The sequence below is a fragment of the Leptodactylus fuscus genome, chromosome 4 (genome assembly GCF_031893055.1).
Source record: "Leptodactylus fuscus isolate aLepFus1 chromosome 4, aLepFus1.hap2, whole genome shotgun sequence".
Classification (NCBI taxonomy): Eukaryota; Metazoa; Chordata; class Amphibia; order Anura; family Leptodactylidae; genus Leptodactylus; species Leptodactylus fuscus.
The window spans coordinates 3123135-3149235 of NC_134268.1; the positions used below are offsets into that span (position 1 = coordinate 3123135).

At 47.9% G+C, this 26101-nt stretch overlaps 2 protein-coding genes across 3 annotated transcripts in view; one reads left to right on the forward strand and one right to left on the reverse strand.

Moving 5' to 3' along the window:
• LOC142200011 (1-phosphatidylinositol 4,5-bisphosphate phosphodiesterase gamma-1-like) overlaps nucleotides 1-2891 on the reverse strand; it is an 89642-nt gene extending 86751 nt beyond the window's left edge. For both annotated transcript variants that reach the window (XM_075270003.1, XM_075270004.1), the window contains exon 1: nucleotides 2441-2891. In XM_075270003.1, the coding sequence (XP_075126104.1) occupies nucleotides 2441-2660 (220 nt within the window). In that variant the 5' untranslated portion in view covers nucleotides 2661-2891. The remainder of the gene's footprint in view (nucleotides 1-2440) is intronic.
• Nucleotides 2892-5614: 2723 nt separating this feature from the next.
• The window catches only part of ZC3H3 (zinc finger CCCH-type containing 3), a 167689-nt gene continuing 147202 nt past the window's right edge, over nucleotides 5615-26101 (forward strand). The window contains exons 1-3 of the mRNA XM_075270005.1: nucleotides 5615-5845; nucleotides 7569-8580; nucleotides 11818-12020. Coding sequence (XP_075126106.1) covers nucleotides 5797-5845; nucleotides 7569-8580; nucleotides 11818-12020 — 1264 coding nt within the window. The 5' untranslated portion in view covers nucleotides 5615-5796. The remainder of the gene's footprint in view (nucleotides 5846-7568; nucleotides 8581-11817; nucleotides 12021-26101) is intronic.

Consider the following 26101-nt stretch of genomic DNA (forward strand, 5'->3'; position numbering starts at 1 on the left):
TGGCACACTAAGCATGGTACACACAAATTTGTGTACCCGGAATTGCGTTAGCGTTTGGTTTTATGGCTGCACTATTTCAGTTTTTTCATTGCACTTTTTTCTATGTGTGAATTCTATATTTTTAATGGAAGGAATTAAAAGATTGAATTTTACTCGAGTGTTGCAAGCTGTTATCTCTCTTCACTGCATTTGGATTCTTATACTGCCCACACCTGTTACGTTTATCTGGTGTTAGGGGGATTCTTATACTGCCCATACCTGTTACCTGTATCCTTTTGTATCTGGTGTCAGGTGTGATTCTTATACTGCCCACACCTGTTATTTGTAGTATCCCTTGTATCTGGTGTCAGGTGTGATTCTTATACTGCCCACGCCTGTTACCTGTATCATTTGTATCTGGTGTCAGGTGTGATTCTTATACTGCCTACACCTGTTACTTGTAGTATCCCTTGCATCTGGTGTCAGGTGTGATTCTTATACTGCCCACACCTGTTATTTGTAGTATCCCTTGTATCTGGTGTCAGGTGTGATTCTTATACTGCCTACACCTGTTACTTGTAGTATCCCTTGCATCTGGTGTCAGGTGTGATTCTTATACCGCCCACACGTTACTTGTATCCTTTGTATCTGGTGTCAGGTGTGATTCTCATATTGACCACACCTGTTATTTGCCACAGCTGAACCTGAATGAGTATCACAGGCAAGAAACAAAGTTATTTACCCACAATTTTGAAAAGGTGACAACAATTCTGTCCGGACCATTTTTGGAGTTTTGTGTGAATTTTTTTTCAGTTTTTTTTTTGCGCTGTTCCAATAAACACAAAGGAAATAAACCTGAGTATAACAAAACATCTGAAATTGTAAGACTTTTTTGGAAAATTTCAGGTGACAACACTTACGACCATGACTCTATATACTTTTTAAAATAATGGTAATCCTTGCTTGAGACTGTCCCTGATACAGGGGCCTAACGTGAAGCTAATGGACCACGTTGCAAAATCTGAAATATACCCCTACCGATCTTAGAAAAGTGGTATATTTTATATGGCAAAGAAACCTTTAGGAGCCCCTCAGGGTTCAGGGCTCGGTAACATCTGCTCTCCATAGAGTTACACCCCTGCCATAATGTTCCTGTTGAAAAGTTGGTGAATGTGAAGATGTGGAATTTCACACCAGCAGAAGACGGAGCAGAAAACCTGAGAATTCCTGCGACTACTAGATAAAGAGAAGACTCATGGGCCCCAAAACGAAATCTGTAACAGCGTCCCCACTGATAACAGAGAGCAATAGACTGTGTTATTGTCTCTGATTTCAGCCAAGACTCCTATAAGTCATACACCCGACTATGAAGCCAGAAATAAGAAGATAAAACACCAGCCTGTGCTCCAGACATCCATCTACTGTGCAGCTCTCTGTTATCAGCCATTTCAGGCCAGGGAGAGGCTGGATACATAGAGATGGCAGTCCAGGGTCATAGCTATCACTGGGGCCATTCTGTATGTCCTGTGATAGCCCCCCCTCCCCCTCGTGTACGGCCGGGGGGTCTACAGTCACCTTGACTCATCAACCTAGATGGCAAATGGGAAAAAGAAAGAGGAAGCAGAAACCAGAGCAGTTTCCTGACTAATCCCTCTGACATGTGACACCATGGATCACCAGCGACCCCGGACACTGAACCCCAATATCCTGCACATCAGGGACAGAATGTATCACAGACACATAGATGTAGAAGTGCTAAGTCTGTTATTAATCACATGTTACATAGGACTGCTGGTGACATCTACTGCATTACCTGTACTCAGAGAGTTATCACTGTGTTATCTGTGGTGTTACATAGGACTGCCGGTGACATCTACTACATTACCTGTATATAGAGAGTTATCACTGTGTTATCTGTGGTGTTACATAGGACTGCCGGTGACATCTACTACATTACCTGTATATAGAGAGTTATCACTGTGTTATCTGTGGTGTTACATAGGACTGCCGGTGACATCTACTACATTACCTGTATATAGAGAGTTATCACTGTGTTATCTGTGGTGTTACATAGGACTGCCGGTGACATCTACTACATTACCTGTATATAGAGAGTTATCACTGTGTTATCTGTGGTGTTACATAGGACTGCCGGTGACATCTACTATATTACCTGTACTCAGAGAGTTATCACTGTGTTATCTGTGGTGTTACATAGGACTGCCGGTGACATCTACTACATTACCTGTACTCAGAGAGTTGTCACTGTATTATCTGTGGTGTTACATAGGACTGCCGGTGACATCTACTACATTACCTGTACTCAGAGAGTTATCACTGTGTTATCTGTGGTGTTACATAGGACTGCAGGTATCATGTACTGCACTATATGTACTCCCTGTTATCACTGTTATGGCGCCAGCTCCACTCTGCTACATCACTATAAATATCTGTTACTTACTTTCCCCTTCCACTTTCTCGGGGGTCCTGAACCATATCACCTGCCGGGTGTCGAGTTTTAGCTGGAATGTTCTCCTCTCGGGGCGCTGGGATTTCTTCTGGTAGAACAGAGTCAGGACAGTGCCAGTCTCCAGATGCCTCATAATCCGGTTAATGTCCCCGGTCTCCATTCGGGGTTCTTCCAGGAATCCGTTCATGTTGGCCAGTCTGCAGCCGGACATCCTTGAGCACAGTGCAGGGTCCTCACTACTTGTAACCTGGGACCTTAGAAAGTTCTGGTCCTCCAGCAACCTGCGGCTCACAGACTACAAGAAGCTGCATCACATGATCTTTATCATCCAGGGTGATGTCCACAGTAGATCCAGGATCCCATCCATTCACTGGAATCCACAATGCTCTGCAGAAGACATCCAGCTCCCTGCTAATGCAATTCTCCAAACAGATTGTGAGCTCTCACTGACAGCAGTGACCCCCTCTTCCTTGGGTTGTGTATGGGGAGAGGAATGGAAGAAGACCACACCTAGATCCACCCTCTAGAAGTGCAGATTGGATCTATGCTCTGGAGATGGACCCCTCCTTCCTCAATCTACATCCGAGGCTGGTCCACTGTGTCCACTCAGGATGCCTGGGTGTCAATAGATGGTGTGCAGGAAGCCTACAGATTTGAGGGAACCTCTTAAAGGAGACCCTGGTCAGCAGCTGTAGACAGGACCCTCCAGTATGTAGTAGACCATCAGGCGGCACTAATGGGTTAATGAAGACCCCCCCCCCCAGTGCAGCACTAATAGCTTTCCACAATGATCCCTGATATCCGGGATGCTCCAGGGGGACAGGTCATGGTCTAGGTAATGCTCTCCCTAATAGGCGGATGATATCCAGAGTAATGGGCTGTGAGGCTGGCCCTGCTGTAATGAGCCTAATCCAATTTCACAGGCATCGCCTGGAGCCTGCAAGGTGGCTGCCGCCTGACAAGCCAGCAGGATAGGCGCTACATCTGGATTTTTCCTCCCACTCCCAGGATCACAAAGGATGGAGCTGGGATGTGCGGAGCTGCTGTATGTCCTGGCCACTAATGCACCAGCCCCACAGGCCCCCTCCCCAGGATGCAGGATGACAGGTCACTGGTGCACAGTGCATTCCCCACTCCTTATCTTGCAGCTGCAGCTCCTGTCTCCAGCTTTCTGCAATGGACGCCCAGAGGAAACAGCAATCACACATGGCCGGAAAGAGAACAGAAAGGAATTTAAAAAAAAAATATTTGCTGGATCTTGGCTTAGGAAAGAAAAACATTAGTGGAGAGCGGGGAAAGCTGTGCGATGGCGCCATCTACAGGCCGGCTGTGGCAAGCGCAGCGCTGCAGTGACAGCTCCAGCCTCCAAAATTTACCAGAAAAACTGTCTTAAAGGGAAAGTGCTATAAATATCCCTGATGAACCGGCTGTGGCTTACATTAGGGAGCTTTTAGGGATCTCCATGCTTTTATCTAGAAATACTGCTGTCACCCACCAGAAATGGATCTGGGGTCAGAGATAAGATGGAAGAAGCTGCTGATGTGATAGCTGTGGGAGACCCCCGCTAATATTTCACTCAAGATTTCAATTGGGAAGAGGGGAAATGGCTATTTCCAGACACTCCTGGCCCTCCAGACCCTTCCTGTCCTTGTTGCCCCCTCCAAACCCTACTGTCCCTTCAAGATCCCTCTAGACTCTACCGTCCCCTTCGGGTGCTTTTGTTTCCTCTAGACCATAACTACAGTGTACTCCAGGTGCTGCTGTCCCTTATAGACCCTGCTGTACTTTTTAGACCCCACTATCCCCTCTACACCCTATTGTCCCTTTTGGACATCTCTGTCCCCTTTAGATGCTGATGCCCCTTGTAGATTCTACTTTCCCGCTAGACACCTTCGCACCCGCTAGATTCTACTGCTCTCCTAGAGCCTTCTGTCCCCTCCAGACCCTTGTATCCTTACAGTCCTCACGTCCCACCACAGACCCTCATGTCTATATACACACCACTGTCCTCCCTAGATCCTATTGTTCTTTCCAGACCCCACAGTCCCCTCCGTCTGATCCTTTCCATACATTGGTCACTCAGTAAATTACACGTATTGAGATTCTTGGTGTCTCTGGTCCTTGTTTGTAGTGTCAAAGTTTCAATCCCCTACCCATAATAATAAATGCAATCACTCTGATCCTGAGCATAGGCCCTGCACGTCGAGCAGTAGGATACCCCTTTAGTGCTTTAATCCCTGTGACCAACTTCTGAATCTTTCTAATATGACTTATATTAAAGGAAGACGGTCAGCAGCGGAGACCTGGGAGAGCTGTATACCCAGAGCGTATATGGTGTATATTGTTACTAGCAGCATGACTAAACCTCTACTAAAGGTCTGCAGGTCCTGCAAGTGCACTGAGGGCGGTCCTACACCTGGAAGTGCTCCCTGGTCTACAGGCTCCGCCCCTAGTCTATGTGACAGCACTAGCACAGGGCGCTCCATCCCTTTAACCCTGCGGATGATGGGGGATGGGACGAGTCCTTTGTGTTATTGATGGCGTCTTACCTGTCAGCTTACTAGCCATCTGTAGGATTTGGTGAACTCCTCCGCCATCCCCTGGAGGTCTTCCGAGGAGCGCGTCTCCTTATGGCGCTCATGACAGGGGGATCTGGTGCGGAGAGTGACGAGATTGCTCCAATATGGTGGACGATTCTGAAAAAGGAGAAAACATAAGTAAAGTGGGAAGAGATCAGAGAGCGGAGGCGTCACCGTGTGCGGAGAGAAGGGGCCGCTCTGCGCCGCCAGGTCAGGCCGGCGTCACATCCTAGAAATGTCTTCACTGGTGACCCGAAATCTCAGGGGATTGACAAGTGTGTGAGACAATGAGAGGGGCCCCGTCATGGTGCCTGCGGGATGTGGCCCCTCAGAATGGAAGGAAGAACCAATGTCTATCTTCTGTAATAGAGTCCAGGCCTGACACGGTATAACGCGGCCTCTGACTATGTTCAGACTCTGCTGAAGTAAAAAATAAAAACAAACAGAAAAACAAACACATTTCACGACAAATGACACTTCCGGCATCCTCGGTTGCTAGGAGACCGCCTACCTGTCAGGGCAGCCGGGCGCACACGTGACGCAGCTGTAGAAGAGCCGCCATCTTAACTGCTGGCAGAGGGAGAGGGTCAGCAGGTTATAGAGAGAAGACAGCGGCCCGCCGGGTACTCAGCGGCCGTACAGTGAGGTGTCGGGAAACTGCGGCCATCACACCAGATAACGTAGAGCGGCAGGACAGGGACACGGTGACCGGGGGCGCATCCTGTGACGTCATCACCGCGCGCCTGCGCCTCAGACCTGTTTACCGACATGGACGAGGAGAAGGAGTCTCTGAGGAGGCAAATACAGCTGTTACAGGGTGAGACGGGGCCCAACGGACGGGAGCCAGGGGCCACAGAGGAGTATACATGGGGAGCCAGGGGCCACAGAGGAATATACATGGGGAGCCAGGGGCCACAGAGGAATATACATGGGGAGCCAGGGGCCACAGAGGAATATACATGGGGAGAGAGGGGCCACAGAGGAGTATACATGGGGAGAGAGGGGCCACAGAGGAGTATACATGGGGAGCCAGGGGCCACAGAGGAGTATACATGGGGAGCCAGGGGCCACAGAGGAATATACATGGGGAGCCAGGGGCCACAGAGGAATATACATGGGGAGCCAGGGGCCACAGAGGAATATACATGGGGAGCCAGGGGCCACAGAGGAATATACATGGGGAGAGAGGGGCCACAGAGGAGTATACATGGGGAGCCAGGGGCCACAGAGGAATATACATGGGGAGAGAGGGGCCACAGAGGAGTATACATGGGGAGAGAGGGGCCACAGAGGAGTATACATGGGGAGCCAGGGGCCACAGAGGAGTATACATGGGGAGCCAGGGGCCACAGAGGAATATACATGGGGAGCCAGGGGCCACAGAGGAATATACATGGGGAGCCAGGGGCCACAGAGGAATATACATGGGGAGAGAGGGGCCACAGAGGAGTATACATGGGGAGAGAGGGGCCACAGAGGAGTATACATGGGGAGAGAGGGGCCACAGAGGAGTATACATGGGGAGCCAGGGGCCACAGAACAATATACATGGGGAGCCAGGGGCCACAGAACAATATACATGGGGAGCCAGGGGCCACAGAACAATATACATGGGGAGCCAGGGGCCACAGAACAATATACATGGGGAGCCAGGGGCCACAGAACAATATACATGGGGAGCCAGGGGCCACAGAACAATATACATGGGGAGCCAGGGGCCACAGAGGAGTAGACATGGGGAGCCAGGGGCCACAGAGGAATATACATAGGGAGCCAGGGGCCACAGAGGAGTATACATGGGGAGAGAGGGGCCACAGAACAATATACATGGGGAGCCAGGGGCCACAGAGGAATATACATGGGGAGCCAGGGGCCACAGAGGAGTATACATGGGGAGCCAGGGGCCACAGAGGAGTATACATGGGGAGCCAGGGGCCACAGAGGAGTATACATGAGGAGTGAGGGGCCACAGAGGAGTATACATGGGGAGCCAGGGGCCACAGAACAATATACATGGGGAGCCAGGGGCCACAGAGGAATATACATGGGGAGAGAGGGGCCACAGAGGAGTATACATGGGGAGCCAGGGGCCACAGAGGAGTATACATGGGGAGAGAGGGGCCACAGAGGAGTATACATGGGGAGAGAGGGGCCACAGAGGAGTATACATGGGGAGCCAGGGGCCACAGAATAATATACATGGGGAGTGAGGGGTCACAGAGGAGACAGGGCCGCACACAGGGCGTAGAGAAAGAGAGGGCCACAGAGGTCAGACGTGACACTGGTCACCTGCATTATTTATTTTCAGAGGTACAAAGCTAATTCTGACCTGTCACAGCTGAGGGTTTGCTGCAGTGTATCAGGTCATAGCTGGTAGACTGCAGTCCATCACCTGTGCGAGCAGGACTGGGTCAGGATTGGCTTTCAGTCTTTGGAATGTCCAGCTGAGAATCTATTAGAAGTTGCTAGAACGTTCCGTGCTGTGCTCTGACGCCTCCTCGCGGTTTGTGCTCTGACTATGACTGTGTTATTATTGTCAGGTCTGATCAACAGCCATAAAATAATCCACGGTAACGCACCTGCTCCAAAATCAGCAACCAACCCAAGATGGCCGACCCCCGCCCAGCCGTGTCCTGCTTTCCATGGTGAAGGTTACCGGCAGCCTCAGAGCAGTTGGAGGAAGAAATACTCGCTGGTCAACAGGACGTCACAAGTAGCCGACACTTCGAGGGGGTCTGCAGCCCCCCAGAAAAGTCCAGCTGCTACTGACATCTCCCAAAAATTGGGACAACCAAAGTTATCTAGAAACAAAGACAAACCGGCTGAGGCGTCCGCCTTCAAATGGCAAAGTGCCGCAACTCAGGAGAGTCGGGTGCAACCACAGCCCCCTGTGCCATCCACAACCGTACTGAGGGGGACCCCGGCCATATACTCAGGGAGTCAGAGCCAAGGAGCTCGCAAGGAAATCCTCAAGGGAGTGTCCAAGACTCAGCAAAAAGTGTCATGGACGACAGTGAATAGAACTACCCCTGCTCAGGTACCTGCGGCCTCTCAGCCCCCCATTACAAAACCATTTGTGTCCCTCCCTGTGACTAAAGTAAACTGTTCTACCCCCAAACACCAGACACTAGTACCCCAAAAAAGCAATGAAACTGTCACTGCCAATAAAGTTACCAAAAGTCGTAAGAACAAATACAGCTGGGTGGCGGATTCTCCCAAAGCCCCCCCTAAGAAAGTCAGTCCAAGTGCCAAGAAAATGGCAAGTGATGTGAGGCAGAAGCCCCCCGAGACCGCAGCGGCAGCAAAAGGGAAGAAAAATGGAGCCAGCCCAAAAACAGTAGGCCTGAAGAGTCGCTATAAATGGAAAGCCGAGAATGTGGCGTCCCCCCGAGACGCCTTACAGAGGGGGGCACAGAGGGCCGGCCCACAGACACCCCAACAAAGCAAAGCAGCAGCAGTAATGGCGAGCGCCGCTGTGTTCAGGGACCCTGCCCCATCCAGCTACAAGGTGAAGAGCAAAACCAAAATCATCAGGAGAAGGAGCACCTCTAGGTAAGACCCCTGCTGTTATATTACTGACGTATCGTAACGAAAACCCTTTAAGGGATATGTTCACCTTACTAATCCTGAGTTACATCCTGTATTATACTCCAGAGCTGCGCTCACTATTCTGCTGGTGCAGTCACTGTGTACATACATTACTTATCCTGTATTATACTCCAGAGCTGCGCTCACTATTCTGCTGGTGCAGTCACTGTGTACATACATTACATTACTTATCCTGTATTATACCCCAGAGCTGCGCTCACTATTCTGCTGGTACAGTCACTGTGTACATACATTACATTACTTATCCTGTATTATACTCCAGAGCTGCGCTCACTATTCTGCTGGTACAGTCACTGTGTACATACATTACATTACTTATCCTGTATTATACCCCAGAGCTGCGCTCACTATTCTGCTGGTGCAGTCACTGTGTACATACATTACATTACTTATCCTGTATTATACTCCAGAGCTGCGCTCACTATTCTGCTGGTACAGTCACTGTGTACATACATTACATTACTTATCCTGTATTATACTCCAGAGCTGCGCTCACTATTCTGCTGGTGCAGTCACTGTGTACATACATTACATTACTTATCCTGTATTATACTCCAGAGCTGCGCTCACTATTCTGCTGGTGCAGTCACTCTGTACATACATTACATTACTTATCCTGTATTATACTCCAGAGCTGCGCTCACTATTCTGCTGGTGCAGTCACTGTGTACATACATTACTTATCCTGTATTATACTCCAGAGCTGCGCTCACTATTCTGCTGGTGCAGTCACTGTGTACATACATTACATTACTTATCCTGTATTATACTCCAGAGCTGCGCTCACTATTCTGCTGGTGCAGTCACTGTGTAAATACATTACATTACTTATCCTGTATTATACTCCAGAGCTGCGCTCACTATTCTGCTGGTACAGTCACTGTTTACATACATTACATTACTTATCCTGTATTATACTCCACAGCTGCGCTCACTATTCTGCTGGTACAGTCACTGTGTACATAGATTACATTACTTATCCTGTATTATACTCCAGAGCTACGCTCACTATTCTGCTGGTACAGTCACTGTGTACATACATTACATTACTTATCCTGTATTATACTCCAGAGCTGCGCTCACTATTGTGCTGGTGCAGTCACTGTGTACATACATTACTTATCCTGTATTATACTCCAGAGCTGCGCTCACTATTCTGCTGGTGCAGTCACTGTATACATACATTACATTACTTATCCTGTATTATACTCCAGAGCTGCGCTCACTATTCTGCTGGTGCAGTCACTGTGTACATACATTACACTACTTATCCTGTATTATACCCCAGAGCTGCGCTCACTATTCTGCTGGTGCAGTCAGTGTGTACATATATTACATTACTTATCCTGTATTATACCCCAGAGCTGCGCTCACTATTCTGCTGGTGCAGTCAGTGTGTACATATATTACATTACTTATCCTGTATTATACTCCAGAGCTGTGTTCACTATTCTGCTGGTGCAGTCACTGTGTACATACATTACATTACTTATCCAGTATTATACTCCAGAGCTGCGCTCACTATTCTGCTGGTGCAGTCACTGTGTACATACATTACTTATCCTGTATTATACTCCAGAGCTGCGCTCACTATTCTGCTGGTACAGTCTCTGTGTACATACATTACATTACTTATCCTGTATTATACCCCAGAGCTGCGCTCACTATTCTGCTGGTGTTATCACTGTGTACATACATTACTTATCCTGTATTATACTCCAGAGCTGCGCTCGCTATTCTGCTGCTACAGTCGCTGTGTACATACATTACATTACTTATCCTGTATTATACTCCAGAGCTGCGCTCACTATTCTGCTGGTGCAGTCACTGTGTACATACATTACATTACTTATCCAGTATTATACTCCAGAGCTGCGCTCACTATTCTGCTGGTGCAGTCACTGTGTACATACATTACTTATCCTGTATTATACTCCAGAGCTGCGCTCACTATTCTGCTGGTACAGTCTCTGTGTACATACATTACATTACTTATCCTGTATTATACCCCAGAGCTGCGCTCACTATTCTGCTGGTACAGTCTCTGTGTACATACATTACATCACTTATCCTGTATTATACTCCAGAGCTGCTCTCACTATTCTGCTGGTGCAGTCACTGTGTACATACATTACATTACTTATCCTGTATTATACTCCAGAGCTGCGCTCACTATTCTGCTGGTGCAGTCACTGTGTACATACATTACATTACTTATCCTGTATTATACCCCAGAGCTGCGCTCACTATTCTGCTGGTGCAGTCACTGTGTACATACATTACATTACTTATCCTGTATTATACTCCAGAGCTGCGCTCACTATTCTGCTGGTGCAGTCACTGTGTACATACATTACATTACTTATCCTGTATTATACCCCAGAGCTGCGCTCACTATTCTGCTGGTGCAGTCACTGTGTACATACATTACATTACTTATCCTGTATTATACTCCAGAGCTGCTCTCACTATTCTGCTGGTGCAGTCACTGTGTACATACATTACATTACTTATCCTGTATTATACCCCAGAGCTGCTCTCACTATTCTGCTGGTACAGTCACTGTGTACATACATTACATTACTTATCCTGTATTATACTCCAGAGCTGCGCTCACTATTCTGCTGGTGCAGTCACTGTGTACATACATTACATTACTTATCCTGTATTATACTCCAGAGCTGCGCTCACTATTCTGCTGGTACAGTCACTGTGTACATACATTACATTACTTATCCTGTATTATACTCCAGAGCTGCGCTCACTATTCTGCTGGTGCAGTCACTGTGTACATACATTACATTACTTATCCTGTATTATACCCCAGAGCTGCTCTCACTATTCTGCTGGTACAGTCACTGTGTACATACATTACATTACTTATCCTGTATTATACTCCAGAGCTGCGCTCACTATTCTGCTGGTACAGTCACTGTGTACATACATTACATTACTTATCCTGTATTATACTCCAGAGCTGCGCTCACTATTCTGCTGGTGCAGTCACTGTGTACATACATTACATTACTTATCCTGTATTATACTCCAGAGCTGCGCTCACTATTCTGCTGGTGCAGTCACTGTGTACATACATTACATTACTTATCCTGTATTATACTCCAGAGCTGCACTCACTAGTCGGTAAGGTGACTAGTCTCTCTCCTGTCTCTCTTACTCCAGGTCTCCTGTTGATAAGAAGTCTTCTCCCCTGGCTCCGGTGACATTGCGCAGTTGTTATTCCCTACGGCGGCGGAGTTCTCCCCGTGTGAAGTCGCCATCTACAGGGAAAAGAAGTTCACCCCGGGGTCTGATTCACATCTCCAAACACAGACTACAAAGACTGCCCCCTCCTGGCAAGCAGCAGTGTTCTCTGATCAGAGAAGGTAGGTGGCCATGACAGTGCGGTGCAGTATGATGCTTTATGTACATGTGGAGTAGTCACTCAGTCACTCTCATCCGGTCAGTCGGGCTCCTCCTGGAAACTGCCGCTCTTTAACCCTTGCAGTACCTTCAGACTTACAAGGTTCGCTCCTGCGCTGCTCTGATCATTGCCCTGTACAATGGGATAAATAGCAAACACTGACCGGGCTATTCAATCACAGTCCAGAGAAGACGGCTAGTGACTAATCAAACTACAAAACTTTATTGAGAGAACTGCAAAAGCACAAATATATAGTGACAACACATACTGGTATATATAGTGATACCACATACTGGTATACAGTCATGGCCAAAAGTTCTGAGACTGCCACAAATCTCCTCTTGTCACATGATCTGCTCCCTCTGGTTTCTGTGTTTGTCAGATGTTTTTATCACATACAGAAATAGAATTGCAATCATATTCTGAGTAATAAAAGCTTAGGGCTAGTTCACACGTGAGTAATAGGGGAGGTTTTTGACAGCGGATTTCGCGTCCAAAACCTCCCCTTATAATGGTGGTCTATGGAGACCGCCAGGCTTCTGTTCTCCGCTAGCGGCGAGCTGCTGCTAGCGGAGAAAAGAAAGGACATGTCCTTTCTTCAGGCGGAAGCCGCGCTGTCTCAGTCGCGCGGCTTCAGCCCCCCGCAGCTCCCTCCTATGTCGGCTCATTCATTTGAGCCGACAACAGAGGGTTAAGCCGCGACAGCGATGGTCGCGGCGGGCGGGTTTTGACAAGAGAGAGACGCGGCTCGCCGCGTCTCTCTCTGTGTCAAAACCCGCGCGGGCAGTTCACGTGTGAACTAGCCCTTATAGTGACAGAAGGAGTTAGTGCAGCGGTGTAATATTTGCAGTGTTGCCCCTTCTTCTTCTTCAGGACCTCTGCAATTCTCCCTGGCAGCTCTCAATCACCTTCTGCACCAAATCCTGACTGATAGCCGTCCATTCTTGCGCAATCAATGCTTGCATTTTGTCAGAATTTGTAGGTTTTTGTTTGTCCACCCGTCTCTTGATGATTGACCACAAGTTCTCAATGGGATTAAGATCTGGGGAGTTTCCAGGCCATGGACCCAAAATCTCTCTGTTTTGTTCCCTGAGCCATTTAGTTCTCCCCTTTGCTTTATGGCAAGGTGCTCCATCATGCTGGAAAAGGCATTGCTGATGGCCAAACTGCTCTTGGCTGGTTGGGAGAAGTTGATCTTGGAGGACATTCTGGTCCCATTCTTTATTCATGGCTGTGTTTTTAGGCAACACTGTGAGAGAGCCGATTCCCTTGGCTGAGAAGCCACCCCACACATGAATGGTTTCAGGATGCTTTACAGTTGGCATGAGACAAGACTGGTGGTAGCGCTCACCTCCTCTTCTCCCAATAAGCTGTTCTCCAGATGTCCCAAACAATCGAAAAGGGGATTCATCAGAGAAAATGGCTTTCCCCCAGTCCTCAGCCGTCCACTCCCTGGACCTTCTGCAGAATATCAGTCTGTCCCTGATGTGTTTTCTGGAGAGAAGTGGCTTCTTTGCTGCCCTCCTTGAGACCAGGCCTTGCTCCAAGAGTCTCCGCCTCACAGTGCGTGCAGATGCACTCACACCTGCCTGCTGCCATTCCTGAGCAAGCTCTGCACTGCTGGTAGCCCGATCCCGCAGCTGAAACACTTTTAAGAGACGGTCCTGGCGCTTGCTGGTCTTTCTTGGGCGCTCTGGAGCCTTTTTGCCAACAATGGATCCTCTCTCCTTGAAGTTCTTGATGATGTGATAGATTGGTGACTGAGGTGCAATCTTTCTAGCTGCGATACTCTTCCCTGTTAGGCCATTTTTGTGCAGTGCAATGATGACTGCACGTGTTTCTTTAGAGATAACCATGGGTAACAGAAGAGAAGCAATGATGCCAAGCACCAGCCTCCTTTTATAGTGTCCAGTGGTGTCATTCTTACTTAATCATGACAGATTGATCTCCAGCCCTGTCCTCATCAACACCCACACCTGTGTTACTGGAGCAATCCCGTCCCATATATCCCGTCCCATGCTGAAAATTTCCAACCGCAGTGATACAATCGTGGCTGTGCTACTAAAGCACCAATAATTAGGGATCAATAGTAGCCCGCTATTTGGTGGACCGGCCACTCTCATAGTTATACCCTGTGTACTGCTAAGGAACAAACCGAAATAGTCTGCAATCAGGATATTACAGCCCTGAGCTGAATAATGATCATGCCGTCCTATTATAGGCAGAGCAAACTCACAATGTATGGGCTAGAAACAAGGTATGGCAGCATTATCTATAAGCTCATACCGTCCCAATAAGCAACATGAATGTAGACTCTACGCGATTCCCCCGGTGGGAAAGATATCAGCAGGTTCCTCAGGAGAGTGTTAGCCCTATGTATAAATATTCAAAAGACCCAAAATAATAAAAAATGTCACCCATAATAGAAAACACAAGAAGATCCGCTCCAATAGTCAGAAGCAAGAACGTCTCAGCACTGCTTGTACTGCACTCTAGTGGCCATGTGTATATTATCCTCCAGTACACCCCAGTAATACAGAAGTCACAGTGCTCCCCTGTATTATCCTCCAGTACACCAGTAATACAGAAGTCACAGTGCTCCCCTGTATTATCCCCCAGTACACCAGTAATACAGAAGTCACAGTGCCCCCCTGTATTATCCTCCAGTACACCCCAGTAATACAGAAGTCACAGTGCCCCCTGTATTATCCTCCAGTACCCCAGTAATACAGAAGTCACAGTGCTCCCCTGTATTATCCTCCAGTACACCCCAGTAATACAGAAGTCACAGTGCCCCCCTGTATTATCCTCCAGTACACCCCAGTAATACAGAAGTCACAGTGCCCCCTGTATTATCCTCCAGTATACCAGTAATACAGAAGTCACAGTGCTCCCCTGTATTATCCTCCAGTACACCCCAGTAATACAGAAGTCACAGTGCCCCCCTGTATTATCCTCCAGTATACCCCAGTAATACAGAAGTCACAGTGCTCCCCTGTATTATCCTCCAGTACACCAGTAATACAGAAGTCACAGTGCCCCCCTGTATTATCCTCCAGTACACCCCAGTAATACAGAAGTCACAGTGCTCCCCTGTATTATCCTCCAGTATACCAGTAATACAGAAGTCACAGTGCTCCCCTGTATTATCCTCCAGTACACCAGTAATACAGAAGTCACAGTGCTCCCCTGTATTATCCTCCAGTACCCCAGTAATACAGAAGTCACAGTGCTCCCCTGTATTATCCTCCAGTACACCCCAGTAATACAGAAGTCACAGTGCCCCCCTGTATTATCCTCCAGTACACCCCAGTAATACAGAAGTCACAGTGCTCCCCTGTATTATCCTCCAGTACACCCCAGTAATACAGAAGTCACAGTGCTCCCTGTATTATCCTCCAGTACACCAGTAATACAGAAGTCACAGTGCTCCCCTGTATTATCCTCCAGTACACCCCAGTAATACAGAAGTCACAGTGCCCCCCTGTATTATCCTCCAGTACACCCCAGTAATACAGAAGTCACAGTGCTCCCCTGTATTATCCTCCAGTACACCAGTAATACAGAAGTCACAGTGCTCCCCTGTATTATCCTCCAGTACACCCCAGTAATACAGAAGTCACAGTGCTCCCCTGTATTATCCTCCAGTACACCCCAGTAATACAGAAGTCACAGTGCCCCCCTGTATTATCCTCCAGTACACCCCAGTAATACAGAAGTCACAGTGCTCCCTGTATTATCCTCCAGTACACCCCAGTAATACAGAAGTCACAGTGCTCCCCTGTATTATCCTCCAGTACACCCCAGTAATACAGAAGTCACAGTGCTCCCCTGTATTATCCTCCAGTACACCAGTAATACAGAAGTCACAGTGCCCCCCTGTATTATCCTCCAGTACACCCCAGTAATACAGAAGTCACAGTGCTCCCCTGTATTATCCTCCAGTATACCAGTAATACAGAAGTCACAGTGCTCCCCTGTATTATCCTCCAGTACACCCCAGTAATACAGAAGTCACAGTGCTCCCCTGTATTATCCTCCAGTATACCAGTAATACAGAAGTCACAGTGCTCCCCTGTATTATCCTCCAGTACACCCCAGTAATACAGAAGTCACAGTGCTCCCCTGTATTATCCTCCAGTACACCCCAGTAATACAGAAGTCACAGTGCTCCCCTGTATTATCCTCCAGTACACCAGTAATACAGAAGTCACAGTGCTCCCTGTATTATCCTCCAGTACACCAGTAATACAGAAGTCACAGTGCTCCCCTGTATTATCCTCCAGTACACCCCAGTAATACAGAAGTCACAGTGCCCCCCTGTATTATCCTCCAGTACACCCCAGTAATACAGAAGTCACAGTGCTCCCCTGTATTATCCTCCAGTACACCCCAGTAATACAGAAGTCACAGTGCTCCCTGTATTATCCTCCAGTACACCAGTAATACAGAAGTCACAGTGCTCCCTGTATTATCCTCCAGTACACCCCAGTAATACAGAAGTCACAGTGCTCCCTGTATTATCCTCCAGTACACCCCAGTAATACAGAAGTCACAGTGCCCCCCTGTATTATCCTCCAGTACACCAGTAATACAGAAGTCACAGTGCTCCCCTGTATTATCCTCCAGTACACCAGTAATACAGAAGTCACAGTGCTCCCCTGTATTATCCTCCAGTATACCAGTAATACAGAAGTCACAGTGCTCCCCTGTATTATCCTCCAGTACACCAGTAATACAGAAGTCACAGTGCTCCCCTGTATTATCCTCCAGTACACCCCAGTAATACAGAAGTCACAGTGCCCCCCTGTATTATCCTCCAGTACCCCAGTAATACAGAAGTCACAGTGCTCCCTGTATTATCCTCCAGTACACCAGTAATACAGAAGTCACAGTGCTCCCCTGTATTATCCTCCAGTACACCAGTAATACAGAAGTCACAGTGCTCCCCTGTATTATCCTCCAGTACACCCAGTAATACAGAAGTCACAGTGCTCCCCTGTATTATCCTCCAGTACACCCCAGTAATACAGAAGTCACAGTGCTCCCCTGTATTATCCTCCAGTACACCAGTAATACAGAAGTCACAGTGCTCCCCTGTATTATCCTCCAGTACACCCCAGTAATACAGAAGTCACAGTGCTCCCCTGTATTATCCTCCAGTACACCCCAGTAATACAGAAGTCACAGTGCTCCCCTGTATTATCCTCCAGTACACCCCAGTAATACAGAAGTCACAGTGCTCCCCTGTATTATCCTCCAGTACACCCCAGTAATACAGAAGTCACAGTGCCCCCCTGTATTATCCTCCAGTACACCCCAGTAATACAGAAGTCACAGTGCTCCCCTGTATTATCCTCCAGTACACCCCAGTAATACAGAAGTCACAGTGCTCCCCTGTATTATCCTCCAGTACACCCCAGTAATACAGAAGTCACAGTGCCCCCCTGTATTATCCTCCAGTACACCCAGTAATACAGAAGTCACAGTGCCCCCCTGTATTATCCTCCAGTACACCAGTAATACAGAAGTCACAGTGCTCCCCTGTATTATCCTCCAGTACACCCCAGTAATACAGAAGTCACAGTGCCCCCCTGTATTATCCTCCAGTACACACCAGTAATACAGAAGTCACAGTGCCCCCCTGTATTATCCTCCAGTACACCAGTAATACAGAAGTCACAGTGCTCCCCTGTATTATCCTCCAGTACACCCCAGTAATACAGAAGTCACAGTGCCCCCCTGTATTATCCTCCAGTACACCCCAGTAATACAGAAGTCACAGTGCCCCCCTGTATTATCCTCCAGTACACCCCAGTAATACAGAAGTCACAGTGCTCCCCTGTATTATCCTCCAGTACACCAGTAATACAGAAGTCACAGTGCCCCCCTGTATTATCCTCCAGTATACCCAGTAATACAGAAGTCACAGTGCCCCCCTGTATTATCCTCCAGTACACCCAGTAATACAGAAGTCACAGTGCTCCCCTGTATTATCCTCCAGTACACCCCAGTAATACAGAAGTCACAGTGCTCCCCTGTATTATCCTCCAGTACACCCAGTAATACAGAAGTCACAGTGCTCCCCTGTATTATCCTCCAGTACACCAGTAATACAGAAGTCACAGTGCTCCCCTGTATTATCCTCCAGTACACCAGTAATACAGAAGTCACAGTGCTCCCCTGTATTATCCTCCAGTACACCCCAGTAATACAGAAGTCACAGTGCCCCCCTGTATTATCCTCCAGTACACCCAGTAATACAGAAGTCACAGTGCTCCCCTGTATTATCCTCCAGTACACCCCAGTAATACAGAAGTCACAGTGCCCCCCTGTATTATCCTCCAGTACACACCAGTAATACAGAAGTCACAGTGCTCCCCTGTATTATCCTCCAGTACACCAGTAATACAGAAGTCACAGTGCCCCCCTGTATTATCCTCCAGTACACCCCAGTAATACAGAAGTCACAGTGCTCCCCTGTATTATCCTCCAGTACACCCCAGTAATACAGAAGTCACAGTGCCCCCCTGTATTATCCTCCAGTACACACCAGTAATACAGAAGTCACAGTGCCCCCCTGTATTATCCTCCAGTACACCCAGTAATACAGAAGTCACAGTGCTCCCCTGTATTATCCTCCAGTACACCCCAGTAATACAGAAGTCACAGTGCCCCCCTGTATTATCCTCCAGTACACCCCAGTAATACAGAAGTCACAGTGCCCCCCTGTATTATCCTCCAGTACACCCCAGTAATACAGAAGTCACAGTGCTCCCCTGTATTATCCTCCAGTACACCCAGTAATACAGAAGTCACAGTGCCCCCCTGTATTATCCTCCAGTACACCCAGTAATACAGAAGTCACAGTGCTCCCCCTGTATTATCCTCCAGTACACCCAGTAATACAGAAGTCACAGTGCTCCCCTGTATTATCCTCCAGTACACCCCAGTAATACAGAAGTCACAGTGCCCCCCTGTATTATCCTCCAGTACACCCAGTAATACAGAAGTCACAGTGCTCCCCTGTATTATCCTCCAGTACACCAGTAATACAGAAGTCACAGTGCCCCCCTGTATTATCCTCCAGTACACCCCAGTAATACAGAAGTCACAGTGCTCCCCTGTATTATCCTCCAGTACACACCAGTAATACAGAAGTCACAGTGCCCCCTGTATTATCCTCCAGTACACCCCAGTAATACAGAAGTCACAGTGCTCCCCTGTATTATCCTCCAGTACACCAGTAATACAGAAGTCACAGTGCTCCCCTGTATTATCCTCCAGTACACCCCAGTAATACAGAAGTCACAGTGCCCCCCTGTATTATCCTCCAGTACACCCCAGTAATACAGAAGTCACAGTGCTCCCCTGTATTATCCTCCAGTACACCAGTAATACAGAAGTCACAGTGCTCCCCTGTATTATCCTCCAGTACACCAGTAATACAGAAGTCACAGTGCCCCCCTGTATTATCCTCCAGTACACCAGTAATACAGAAGTCACAGTGCTCCCCTGTATTATCCTCCAGTACACCAGTAATACGGAAGTCACAGTGCCCCCTGTATTATCCTCCAGTACACCAGTAATACAGAAGTCACAGTGCTCCCCTGTATTATCCTCCAGTACACCCAGTAATACAGAAGTCACAGTGCCCCCCTGTATTATCCTCCAGTACACCCCAGTAATACAGAAGTCACAGTGCTCCCCTGTATTATCCTCCAGTACACCCCAGTAATACAGAAGTCACAGTGCCCCCCTGTATTATCCTCCAGTACACCCCAGTAATACAGAAGTCACAGTGCTCCCTGTATTATCCTCCAGTACACCCCAGTAATACAGAAGTCACAGTGCTCCCCTGTATTATCCTCCAGTACACCCAGTAATACAGAAGTCACAGTGCCCCCTGTATTATCCTCCAGTACACCAGTAATACAGAAGTCACAGTGCTCCCCTGTATTATCCTCCAGTACACCCAGTAATACAGAAGTCACAGTGCTCCCCTGTATTATCCTCCAGTACACCAGTAATACAGAAGTCACAGTGCCCCCTGTATTATCCTCCAGTACACCAGTAATACAGAAGTCACAGTGCTCCCCTGTATTATCCTCCAGTACACCCAGTAATACGGAAGTCACAGTGCCCCCCTGTATTATCCTCCAGTACACCCAGTAATACAGAAGTCACAGTGCTCCCCTGTATTATCCTCCAGTACACCCCAGTAATACAGAAGTCACAGTGCTCCCCTGTATTATCCTCCAGTACTACCCCAGTAATACAGAAGTCACAGTGCTCCCTGTATTATCCTCCAGTACACCCCAGTAATACAGAAGTCACAGTGCCCCCTGTATTATCCTCCAGTACACCCCAGTAATACAGAAGTCACAGTGCTCCCCCTGTATTATCCTCCAGTACACCAGTAATACAGAAGTCACAGTGCTCCCCTGTATTATCCTCCAGTACACCCCAGTAATACAGAAGTCACAGTGCTCCCCTGTATTATCCTCCAGTACACCAGTAATACAGAAGTCACAGTGCTCCCCCTGTATTATCCTCCAGTACACCCCAGTAATACAGAAGTCACAGTGCTCCCCCTGTATTATCCTCCAGTACACCAGTAATACAGAAGTCACAGTGCTCCCCTGTATTATCCTCCAGTACACCAGTAATACAGAAGTCACAGTGCTCCCCTGTATTATCCTCCAGTACACCAGTAATACAGAAGTCACAGTGCTCCCCTGTATTATCCTCCAGTACACCCAGTAATACAGAAGTCACAGTGCTCCCCTGTATTATCCTCCAGTACACCCCAGTAATACAGAAGTCACAGTGCTCCCCTGTATTATCCTCCAGTACACCCAGTAATACAGAAGTCACAGTGCTCCCCTGTATTATCCTCCAGTACACCAGTAATACAGAAGTCACAGTGCTCCCCTGTATTATCCTCCAGTACACCCAGTAATACAGAAGTCACAGTGCTCCCTGTATTATCCTCCAGTACACCAGTAATACAGAAGTCACAGTGCTCCCCTGTATTATCCTCCAGTACACCCCAGTAATACAGAAGTCACAGTGCCCCCCTGTATTATCCTCCAGTATACCAGTAATACAGAAGTCACAGTGCTCCCCTGTATTATCCTCCAGTACACCCCAGTAATACAGAAGTCACAGTGCTCCCTGTATTATCCTCCAGTACACCCCAGTAATACAGAAGTCACAGTGCCTCCCTGTATTATCCTCCAGACACCCAGTAATACAGAAGTCACAGTGCTCCCCTGTATTATCCTCCAGTACACCCCAGTAATACAGAAGTCACAGTGCCCCCTGTATTATCCTCCAGTACACCCCAGTAATACAGAAGTCACAGTGCTCCCCTGTATTATCCTACAGTACACCAGTAATACAGAAGTCACAGTGCTCCCCTGTATTATCCTCCAGTACAACCAGTAATACAGAAGTCACAGTGCCCCCCTGTATTATCCTCCAGTATACCCCAGTAATACAGAAGTCACAGTGCTCCCCTGTATTATCCTCCAGTACACCCCAGTAATACAGAAGTCACAGTGCTCCCCTGTATTATCCTCCAGTACACCCAGTAATACAGAAGTCACAGTGCCCCCTGTATTATCCTCCAGTACACCCCAGTAATACAGAAGTCACAGTGCTCCCCTGTATTATCCTCCAGTACACCCCAGTAATACAGAAGTCACAGTGCCCCCTGTATTATCCCTCCAGTACACCCCAGTAATACAGAAGTCACAGTGCCCCCTGTATTATCCTCCAGTACACCCCAGTAATACAGAAGTCACAGTGCTCCCCTGTATTATCCTCCAGTATACCCAGTAATACAGAAGTCACAGTGCCCCCCTGTATTATCCTCCAGTATACCAGTAATACAGAAGTCACAGTGCTCCCCTGTATTATCCTCCAGTACACCCCAGTAATACAGAAGTCACAGTGCCCCCCCTGTATTATCCTCCAGTACACCCCAGTAATACAGAAGTCACAGTGCCTCCCCTGTATTATCCTCCAGTACACCCCAGTAATACAGAAGTCACAGTGCTCCCCTGTATTATCCTCCAGTACACCAGTAATACAGAAGTCACAGTGCCCCCCTGTATTATCCTCCAGTACACCAGTAATACAGAAGTCACAGTGCTCCCCTGTATTATCCTCCAGTACACCCCAGTAATACAGAAGTCACAGTGCCCCCTGTATTATCCTCCAGTACACCCCAGTAATACAGAAGTCACAGTGCTCCCCTGTATTATCCTCCAGTACACCCCAGTAATACAGAAGTCACAGTGCTCCCCTGTATTATCCTCCAGTTACACCAGTAATACAGAAGTCACAGTGCCCCCTGTATTATCCTCCAGTACACCAGTAATACAGAAGTCACAGTGCCCCCCTGTATTATCCTCCAGTACACCCCAGTAATACAGAAGTCACAGTGCTCCCCTGTATTATCCTCCAGTACACCCCAGTAATACAGAAGTCACAGTGCCCCCCTGTATTATCCTCCAGTACACCCCAGTAATACAGAAGTCACAGTGCCCCCCCTGTATTATCCTCCAGTACACCAGTAATACAGAAGTCACAGTGCTCCCCTGTATTATCCTCCAGTACACCCAGTAATACAGAAGTCACAGTGCCCCCCTGTATTATCCTCCAGTACACCCCAGTAATACAGAAGTCACAGTGCTCCCCTGTATTATCCTCCAGTACACCCCAGTAATACAGAAGTCACAGTGCTCCCCTGTATTATCCTCCAGTACACCAGTAATACAGAAGTCACAGTGCTCCCCTGTATTATCCTCCAGTACACCCCAGTAATACAGAAGTCACAGTGCTCCCCTGTATTATCCTCCAGTACACCCAGTAATACAGAAGTCACAGTGCCCCCCTGTATTATCCTCCAGTACACCAGTAATACAGAAGTCACAGTGCTCCCCTGTATTATCCTCCAGTACACCCCAGTAATACAGAAGTCACAGTGCTCCCCTGTATTATCCTCCAGTACAACCCCAGTAATACAGAAGTCACAGTGCCCCCTGTATTATCCTCCAGTACACCCCAGTAATACAGAAGTCACAGTGCTCCCCTGTATTATCCTCCAGTACACCCCCAGTAATACAGAAGTCACAGTGCCCCCTGTATTATCCTCCAGTACACCCCAGTAATACAGAAGTCACAGTGCTCCCCTGTATTATCCTCCAGTACACCCCAGTAATACAGAAGTCACAGTGCCCCCTGTATTATCCTCCAGTACACCAGTAATACAGAAGTCACAGTGCCACCCCTGTATTATCCTCCAGTACACCCCAGTAATACAGAAGTCACAGTGCTCCCCTGTATTATCCTCCAGTACACCCCAGTAATACAGAAGTCACAGTGCCCCCCTGTATTATCCTCCAGTACACCCAGTAATACAGAAGTCACAGTGCTCCCCTGTATTATCCTCCAGTACACCCAGTAATACAGAAGTCACAGTGCTCCCTGTATTATCCTCCAGTACACCCCAGTAATACAGAAGTCACAGTGCTCCCCTGTATTATCCTCCAGTACACCCCAGTAATACAGAAGTCACAGTGCTCCCCTGTATTATCCTCCAGTACACCCCAGTAATACAGAAGTCACAGTGCTCCCCTGTATTATCCTCCAGTACACCCCAGTAATACAGAAGTCACAGTGCTCCCCTGTATTATCCTCCAGTACACCCCAGTAATACAGAAGTCACAGTGCTCCCCTGTATTATCCTCCAGTACACCCCAGTAATACAGAAGTCACAGTGCTCCCCCTGTATTATCCTCCAGTACACCAGTAATACAGAAGTCACAGTGCTCCCCTGTATTATCCTCCAGTACAACCCCAGTAATACAGAAGTCACAGTGCTCCCCTGTATTATCCTCCAGTACACCCCAGTAATACAGAAGTCACAGTGCCCCCCTGTATTATCCTCCAGTACACCCCAGTAATACAGAAGTCACAGTGCTCCCCCTGTATTATCCTCCAGTACACCCCAGTAATACAGAAGTCACAGTGCTCCCCTGTATTATCCTCCAGTACACCCAGTAATACAGAAGTCACAGTGCTCCCCCTGTATTATCCTCCAGTACACCCCAGTAATACAGAAGTCACAGTGCCTCCCCTGTATTATCCTCCAGTACACCCCAGTAATACAGAAGTCACAGTGCTCCCCTGTATTATCCTCCAGTACACCCCAGTAATACAGAAGTCACAGTGCCTCCCTGTATTATCCTCCAGTAACACCCCAGTAATACAGAAGTCACAGTGCCCCCCTGTATTATCCTCCAGTATACCAGTAATACAGAAGTCACAGTGCCCCCCTGTATTATCCTCCAGTACCCCAGTAATACAGAAGTCACAGTGCTCCCCTGTATTATCCTCCAGTACACCAGTAATACAGAAGTCACAGTGCTCCCCCTGTATTCTCCTCCAGTACACCCCAGTAATACAGAAGTCACAGTGCTCCCCTGTATTATCCTCCAGTACACCCAGTAATACAGAAGTCACAGTGCTCCCCTGTATTATCCTCCAGTACACCCCAGTAATACAGAAGTCACAGTGCTCCCCTGTATTATCCTCCAGTACACCAGTAATACAGAAGTCACAGTGCTCCCCTGTATTATCCTCCAGTACACCAGTAATACAGAAGTCACAGTGCCCCCCTGTATTATCCTCCAGTACACCCCAGTAATACAGAAGTCACAGTGCTCCCCCTGTATTATCCTCCAGAACACCCCCAGTAATACAGAAGTCACAGTGCCCCCCTGTATTATCCTCCAGTACACCCCAGTAATACAGAAGTCACAGTGCTCCCCTGTATTATCCTCCAGTACACCCCAGTAATACAGAAGTCACAGTGCTCCCCTGTATTATCCTCCAGTACACCCCAGTAATACAGAAGTCACAGTGCCCCCCTGTATTATCCTCCAGTACACCCCAGTAATACAGAAGTCACAGTGCCCCCCTGTATTATCCTCCAGTACACCAGTAATACAGAAGTCACAGTGCTCCCCTGTATTATCCTCCAGTACACCAGTAATACAGAAGTCACAGTGCTCCCCCTGTATTATCCTCCAGTACAACCCCAGTAATACAGAAGTCACAGTGCTCCCCTGTATTATCCTCCAGTACACCAGTAATACAGAAGTCACAGTGCTCCCCTGTATTATCCTCCAGTACACCAGTAATACAGAAGTCACAGTGCTCCCCTGTATTATCCTCCAGTACACCAGTAATACAGAAGTCACAGTGCTCCCCCTGTATTATCCTCCAGTATACCAGTAATACAGAAGTCACAGTGCTCCCCTGTATTATCCTCCAGTACACCCCAGTAATACAGAAGTCACAGTGCCCCCCTGTATTATCCTCCAGTACACCAGTAATACAGAAGTCACAGTGCTCCCCTGTATTATCCTCCAGTACATCAGTAATACAGAAGTCACAGTGCCCCCCTGTATTATCCTCCAGTACCCCAGTAATACAGAAGTCACAGTGCCCCCCTGTATTATCCTCCAGTACACCCCAGTAATACAGAAGTCACAGTGCCCCCCTGTATTATCCTCCAGTACACCCCAGTAATACAGAAGTCACAGTGCTCCCCTGTATTATCCCACAGTACACCCCCAGTAATACAGAAGTCACAGTGCCCCCCTGTATTATCCTCCAGTATACCAGTAATACAGAAGTCACAGTGCTCCCCTGTATTATCCTCCAGTACACCCCAGTAATACAGAAGTCACAGTGCTCCCCTGTATTATCCCCAGTACAACCCCAGTAATACAGAAGTCACAGTGCCCCCCCTGTATTATCCTCCAGTATACCAGTAATACAGAAGTCACAGTGCTCCCCTGTATTATCCTCCAGTACACCCCAGTAATACAGAAGTCACAGTGCCGCCCCTGTATTATCCTCCAGTACACCCCAGTAATACAGAAGTCACAGTGCCCCCCTGTATTATCCTCTAGTACACCAGTAATACAGAAGTCACAGTGCCCCCCTGTATTATCCTCCAGTACA